Source organism: Hyposmocoma kahamanoa, unplaced genomic scaffold (assembly GCF_003589595.1).
Source record: "Hyposmocoma kahamanoa isolate Upper Pololo Valley unplaced genomic scaffold, ASM358959v1 232, whole genome shotgun sequence".
Taxonomy (NCBI): Eukaryota; Metazoa; Arthropoda; class Insecta; order Lepidoptera; family Cosmopterigidae; genus Hyposmocoma; species Hyposmocoma kahamanoa.
This window is the reverse complement of record NW_020653750.1, coordinates 3,939,434-3,947,426: the sequence shown is the minus strand read 5'-3', so window position 1 is coordinate 3,947,426 and position 7,993 is coordinate 3,939,434. Positions and strand designations below refer to the sequence as shown.

The window sequence follows — 7,993 nt, the reverse complement described above, 5'->3', positions numbered from 1 at the left end:
AATTTGCTTTAATTTACGACATTTTGTGCTTGCATATTAATTGACATGAACGGTTTAAACGACAACGGTTTATTTTATTTTTTGCTATTAAGGTCTATTTACCTTACGGCAGTTATTTACTGTCCTATGCTCTTGAATAATTTTGTGACGTGTTTTAAAACTCGTTTACTTACGGTGTAAGAAAAAGTTACACATAGTAGAGGGTCCAATCTTAATTCATCATAAGTACACGATCACGTATATTTTAATAACGGCCAAATATTAGTTATTATATCATTTTAAGCACGTACATAACCAGCACCGGATCTATTATTTATTTTTAAATAGCCCCGGGTATGGCAGTTACACTAAGGTAATTGGACACATTTAGAAAATAAATTGGTAAAAAGGCGTAATTGCCTAGATACATAATTTTGTTTTAACTACACATTTCAATCATTTAAGTAAATGAAAAGACGCAAATCACATTTAAGTTTCTATCTTCTTCAGTTAAAGCTGTACATATATGTATTTACCAAAAATATTAATTTCCCAGATGACAATTACACAATGCTTACGTAAATTTAAAATAAAGTGAAAACGTTACCTCTTGTTTAATGTAATAAAATTTGAAAAAATGTTAAGCTACGACACATTGAAAAGAAATTGTAACTAAATGCTGCCCTTTCGTCTTATTATTACACTAAAATTAACAATAGTGTTGTAATTATGCTAAGCTGAAAAGGTAGAAGTGGTTACTTGCGCCCACCTTACCTATAATAGTATTTAGTATTTTACGAATATTGTTTTACTACGATGAAAAGGAAAAAGGTTAATAATTTGATAATTGAGCAAAAATAATTAATTATTTTATTTTTACATTATTATATTGCGTTTGCAGCAAGTGTCTTTGTCTTTTCGTTTGGCGATAGCAGACATTTTTAATTTTTTTTTCTTTGAACATTATTTTCTCATATTTGACTTTTTGTCAGAAGCGGCCTTTTATCTAAGGGCGGTAGTATAAGTTACACCCAAACGTACTTGAGAATTAAATGTAGGCTATACAAATATTCCTCCCGGCCCGGGAATCGAACCAGGACCCTATGCGTGGCATGGTAACCGTTCGGCCGCGGAGGCAGATTATTGTTGATATAAAATACAAAAAGCATTCCTTCATTCCTTCGACCTGACTAGAATTGAATCAGTGTCTGTTGCCATGCCCGTGTCACCAGCTCTAATCAACAGTTAAGAGCGTTTTTTTTCCGCCGTCAGCGCACCTGTGAGGACTTAAGACGTTCTTAAGACGTTCCTCAATCAATTCACTTAAAAATTAAACTTTACAGTATTCGTAAATACAAGTGGTGTTTCAAAATTTAATGTTTAAAATACCACGTCTCTCCTTAATTTAGGAAATCGCTTTAATGAAAATGGAAAATCAACACGCAAAGTTATTATTGGATATTGAAGTTCAACGCAATAGGCAGATCACTAATGCTCAGGAAATGGATAAGTATGTAGAGAAGGTGCGCAACAGAGAGAAGGAGCTGGATGCCATGCAGGAGAAATACGACCACGAGTCACTTGTTACGACGAAAAAACAGAGGGAATTAGACACAATGCTGAAGAAATATGCGGCACTGAAAGAAATATTTGATGTAAGTTACATTCATGATTATTTATTACACGCAATAATAGTGTACCTAGGTCCCTATTCAAAGTGATTAAATTTTTTAACAAAATTGGTGACTAGACGTCACCAATTTTGTATTTGTAGTTTGTAGTTGCGTACACTAGCTGGTAACACCATATTTTTACAATGACATTATTTTACCGTTTTAGTGTGTGACTGAAAATTTGCCATGTATTATAAATATTTAAGAAAAAAAATAAAGAATACTGTGGAAGATGTCACTCAGCCATATACGAGTGTTAAAAAGCCATAGTACATAGTACCTAATTAGTATTTAAAGCGACTAAGTTTTGAAAGAAAATGTATTCCAGGGTAAATCTCCTCAAGAGGTTCGCATCAACGCGATGGAGCAGCAAATCCGCGTCTTGCGGGAGCGCACCGAGACACTTCAGCATGAGTGGCTCCGGCTGCAGGGTCATGTCGTGAAACTCACCGCGCAGTACCACAAGTGTGTCGCTGACATCAGTCTCATAAATAAACGTTAGTATAGATGCACTCCTCTTACATTTGGTAGGTTTTAGAGAGGTATTTATCACGTACAGTGAACAAAAATTAAGTTTTCTTAGATGTAAACGGAAGCATTTAAGCAGGTTTATTATAATAATGTTTAACAATACAATTTTCTATAATGTTTTATGGTTTATTAACTTAGGATTCTATAAATTATTATAAATAAAAATTGGGCAGTGCCAACGTCGCTACAATAAAGTCTATTGTTTACGGAATCCATTAACATTTCTGATTGCAGAAATCCAGATTTGTGATCAGAAGACGATGGGCACGAATGCCCAGCTAGAAGGCATAAAACAAGAGCGTGCCAAAGTGGAAAGGGCACTGAGAGACCTTCGGGCACGTCTACAATTGTTGGAGAAAAATCGCAAAGAGGCCAACGATCGGAATCTGAATGCACACCGATATAATCTTGCTATCACGCACGAGTATACTGCTAACTTAAAGGTGAACATTCGTCGAAGAATGTTACTCTCGTAATTTAAGTTCTTCACACTTTCGATTAATTCCGGTTTTTTGATTCGCCAGGCGACTTTGTTATATGTTAATATTTTTTACAGGATGCAGAATGTCAATTGCTTGAAATGGAGGAAGATATCGAAAGACTAGATAAGGATAAAATGAACCTCACACAAGAATTAGATCGTGTGCAAAAAGAGGCTTTGCTTTGGCAGAGAAAGGTGTACCTTACATATGAAAATAAATAATTGAGAAAGTTAATTAGTTATGTAGGTACTTAACATTATTACATTTTTAATGAAATATATCTTGTAGGGTATTCTAGCTGTGGAGCTCAAGAGAAACATAAAGAACGCTCAATCAGCAAGCGGTGAAATCGGACAAATGAAGAATGAGATACATAGAATGGAGGTAACAATATTTAAAAAATAGAGCAATGCTGCTTTTAAGAGCACCGTCACGGGTTATCCAACCTATATCCGGATTATGATGTTATTCAGGTGCGTCGTGAACAACTTCGCCGTACTAGTGAGAAATTGTCCGAAGACCTAGCTCAATACGTGATTCGAAGAGACAATGCCGTTGAGAAGAACAGAGCCACGGCTTCCGTGGAGGCCGCTCGAGGCGCTTCGATGAAGACCTCGCAGTCCCAGTACCATCACAAGTTACGCCTAGCCAGAGCTGATGTTGCGAGAGTTACCAAAGTACGACTTGTTTACCTATATTGTATTCATCATTTCAATCAGTGTTAATTAGGATTTCTATAAGGTTTTTAAACAAAAAATCGCTATGGCGTCCATTTGAAACTAGTCACTCATCCAATAACAACACTATATACAGTCGGTGCCCTCACTTAGGATCCACTATTTGTATAGCACTTAGTACAAATAGTGGATACCTAAGTAAGGGCATCCACCCTACCTAGCTCTGTTAGTATATGTATATTGTCGTGAGCAGGACCTGCAAGAGGCAAAGGCGCAAATGGAGCAGTTGCATAAGGACTACGAGCGTCTGGAGCGTGAGGCGACAGATGCTAGTGCGCTCAATAACCAGCTGGAGGAACATGTCGCGTCGCTTATGCAGGAATGCCGCGATGCAGAGATACAGAAGCAATGGGTCAGTAGTTGAGTTCCATATAATATATTCGTGGTTAAATTTAGTAATAAGATTTGGGTACGGGGATATTTTAGATTACAGATAGAATCTTGGAAATATTTTCTAGGATGCTTTTGCATTCTTCGTTACAACTTGCCTCTCGACCTAAACTGTGCGCTTCAAGTAATGTTACTTTTCAGTTGCTGGAGCGAGTAGTACGCAGTCAGCGCCTCGGTAGCGAACTGGGCATCGCGGTCAAACGCCAATCGATAAAAATAAAGAAACCTTCAGCCGCTGTATTGGAAGAATACAGCGAAGCAAAAACGCTCAACGACAAAATTAAGTACATAGTGGATGCTTTGAACACGGACTATCCCCATTTGCATGACAAATTTGAAACAATATTAAATACATTGGATATCATGTCCCCGGATGCGTCACCCAGGTTGCTTGAACAGGCACCCTGTGACCCTGGCGCAAAAGACCCTGGATGCAAGATACACACAAGTGAACCTGCTCAAAAACCATACTGTGCCTGTCCAGGAATAAATGAACATATTGATATGTAACTATTTGAAAGTAGGAATTCCTATTTTAATTATTTTTATCAAAATGTCGTATCAAAATTAGTTTACTTCGAAAGGTAAACGATAAATAAATAACATTATTTTATTTAAAAACCTTAAATAAAACATGGTCAACAAACACCAAAAACTATTATCCACTGTTATGCTTACCGATTTCTTATCCGTGGATCACCTGATTTGTTCATTTCGGTGGACCACGGGCAATCCAAGCTCGATCGATTCCAAAGAGAGTTGAAGATAGCCGCCACCTACCTACCACATGTGGCGGCATTGTCTGTCGCTTAATAGGAAAATAATTCTAAAATTCGTAATATACTTTAATCATGACTTTTCATTACATTGTTACATTACATTGTATCCAATGATAGCTTATATTGTAGCTACGTGCACGCTCGCTTCGTTTGCTCCGCTCGTGCTGCTTTTTCATATACTAACCCGTAACCTAACATACTGAATGAGATCAATATCAAAAAATATACTGTCTATAAATGTCATCAATCGTTATAATGATAAAAAAAGAGGAACAAATATTATGTTTTTTATAATATCAAATGACAGGACGAACAAGTCGTGCGACCTGAAGGTAAGCTACATGCCTGTCCATAACAGTAGCAGTGCCACTGAGAGCTTTAAATCGCAAAGATTTGAGGGGCACTGCTACGGCACCTGTCACCATGAGAGGTAAGTTGACGAGTCTCACGTGCCTGTCTGTTATTTCACCAGCAACCTTACCCTTCAAAACCGGAACACAGTAATGCTGACATTACTGCTTGGCGGCAGAAATAGATAAAGTGGCAGTACTTCCCTGGACGAACTCTTTCTTTTTTCTTTGAATTGTTGAATACCAAATATTAATTTAGTATGGTTATAATAATAGTGTTAAATGCAGTTCATTTATCTATAATTTATTCGTAGATCAACTAAGATGGAACAATTAATATATATATCAAACATAAAAAATATCGGTTTTTTAAAAAGTGCACATTTGCAATAAATCAATTATTTCTTTGAGGATCATTAACTCTCTACATAACACACACACATCAGTAGACTTCAAAAATCCTTTTACAAGTGATATTCCTTAGATTGTGTTGTTTGGTCGAGTGTGCACTACGGAATTAAATATAATATGCAATATAATTTCGTCAATAATTTTTGTGATTATTTATAAACATGATTAGCTTATTTTTCAGCCTTTGCGATATGTGAATCCGAGTGTGACGCATTGATAGTATTCTTATTACTTAACTTCTTACATGTAAATGTCTGATAATTTTTTGAGCATCCGGAAGTGAATAATATAAAATTGGTTTAGTGAAAGCGGAACATTATAAAATGTGTCAAACGAGAGTAGTAGATTGTACAACAAGTGCATAAAAGGCGTCATTTCACCCGAGACGAGTATATCCAAACTTAAGTCGAGGGTAAAATGGATTTTATGAACGAGTTGTACACTCTGCTTTTCACTTCGATTGCGAGGAAATTAAACAGCAATATTACAAATAAACGATAATTTAATTAAAATTGAATGTAAAATTACGACAATTAGACACATTTAATGTGATGGTTTTTTATTTTATGCACTAGAGCAAAAATCCTATTTTATGCTGCCTACACCCAGCATAAATACGAACTTTGAGGGTCGTATTCCAGAACTCTACTCAATACTCAAGTCAGGACTTGAGTATTCAAGTGAATACTGAAAATCATACTCAAGGCCTTGCCCTTAGGGTCCTATTTCCAGTGCTTGATATCATACTCAAGTCTGCTCAAATCCTGACTTGAGCATTGAGTAGAGTTCTGGAATACGACTCTAAGAGCATGAGAAGTGAAAATAATATTATCCCTTTATTTATTACGTCATGTCTGCTTGCCGCAACTGTAATGCTGTTCTGCGCGTCAATTTTTCTTTTCTGTGACACTGCAGTTAGCTCGCTCATTAGTGGCCTTGACTACGCCACTAATGGGCGAGCTGCCAGCTCTTAACCCGTTACAAATAAACTAAAACTAAATTAAAAACTAAGTAACGTTCCTGAGAGCGCCCAAGTGGGCATGGACCTCGGCGCTACTGGGGACTTCCGCCAGAACGGCGTGCTACAGGAATGAATCTATGCAAGTACTTAGGCCATAACAAAAGTTTCTGGATTCTGATAAGTAAGACCAGATATATTATATTATATTTAGAATAGATTTGTTTTTCAGAGTATATGTACTCACTATTCACACACTTTTGCATTCATTGGAACCATTGTGAAAAACAGTGGGACCAGTCTTCCGTAGGGATCCCTTCAATGGCTTGTAAATCGTTTTTGTAAAACTTTACACATACATAAAAATATATGATATAGTTTGATTCTATTACCTGGCATCCCTTTCTAGGGGTAGTTTAAAAAAAATAAAACAAACAGCATTTATGCTGAATCCCTAGTTTTCCCTTCATGTCAACTTGTCAGCCATAGCCCATGTGTCGCTTTTAATCCCTACTTTGAGTCTATAATGTGTAATATGGGAATAATAGTGAGTTATTCCCTTCGTGGAAAAAAAAATGCAATATAAGCAATGATATTATACTTGTAAAGATAAAAGTGATTATTTTAATAGCCTTTCAGAGTCGACGTAAGAGAAACAATTCAAAATCCGGTTATATGTGGTATTCATTCTGAAATCACTGGCACATACTCAAATTGTATAGGTATATAAAATCGAATTGGCTGTATTCTCTACACTACAATTGTTATTTTCTTTTTTTCATGATAGCAAGTGACGGAACAAACAAATAGTGCGCCTGCTGGTAAGCAACACGCCTGTCCATAACAGTTACGGTGCCAGTCAGAGCTTTAAATCACAAAGATTTGAGGGGTACCGACACTGTGCTCGTCACCCTGAGACATGAGTTGATTAAAAATACTGACATATGAAGAGGTTGTATGGTGGAACCTTTGCCTACCCACATAAATGGCGGAAATTTATTAAAAAAGAATTACGAAAATATATTTTACAGTTTTGATTTCGCTATTCGTTATGACAGAGGTACAAATTTTTTGAGAATAAGTACTAAATTTAAGTATTAAATTTTGGTATGTACATTTTTTGGTACCAAATATGTCAGGATTCGTTAAGATACACACGGTACTCTGAAATCTCAATATTTTGTCTTATTTCTCAGAAACTAACCAACAGATCGAGCCGGAGTTTCCTTTAATTCAGAGTACTAGTACTATTAAGGTAAAAATTTTTGGAATAAGAATTTTTATAATTAATAAATAAATACTGGTAATCCGAGGTACACCCGCCATATTGACAGTCAATACTTCGTTCTGATGGAGGTACAAATTTTTTAAACAGAGGTACTAAATAGTACAAATTAGGTATAGGGTCAAGAGTACGTTAAGCTTGACACTTAAGATTTAAATCCAACTCTATGCCGCCTACGATAACAACGGTCCAAAGTATGTACAAAGTGTCAAGTTTGACGTGCTCTTGACTGTACATTTTTTTGATACCAAATTTGTCAGGATCCTTTAAGAGGGAGCATGCCAAAAATGTTTTTACGTTGGCTCCGCCCAAATTTGTGAAACAATATACTGAAGTTCGCGTGACATGCGACAAGAGATGTTGAATTTTGCACATTAAAAGTACCAAATTCGTTTTAGCGGAATAACTCTAAAACTAA

At 36.2% G+C, this 7,993-nt stretch overlaps 1 protein-coding gene across 1 annotated transcript in view; it reads left to right on the top strand.

Annotated features, from left to right (window-relative positions):
* LOC113228519 (coiled-coil domain-containing protein 40) overlaps positions 1-4,464 on the top strand; it is a 21,007-nt gene extending 16,543 nt beyond the window's left edge. Inside the window, exons 12-19 of the mRNA XM_026461857.1 lie at positions 1,389-1,634; positions 1,981-2,149; positions 2,418-2,626; positions 2,740-2,859; positions 2,954-3,049; positions 3,139-3,342; positions 3,596-3,754; positions 3,934-4,464. Of these exons, the coding sequence (XP_026317642.1) occupies positions 1,389-1,634; positions 1,981-2,149; positions 2,418-2,626; positions 2,740-2,859; positions 2,954-3,049; positions 3,139-3,342; positions 3,596-3,754; positions 3,934-4,302 (1,572 nt within the window). The 3' untranslated portion in view covers positions 4,303-4,464. The remainder of the gene's footprint in view (positions 1-1,388; positions 1,635-1,980; positions 2,150-2,417; positions 2,627-2,739; positions 2,860-2,953; positions 3,050-3,138; positions 3,343-3,595; positions 3,755-3,933) is intronic.
* Positions 4,465-7,993: the final 3,529 nt, after the last annotated feature.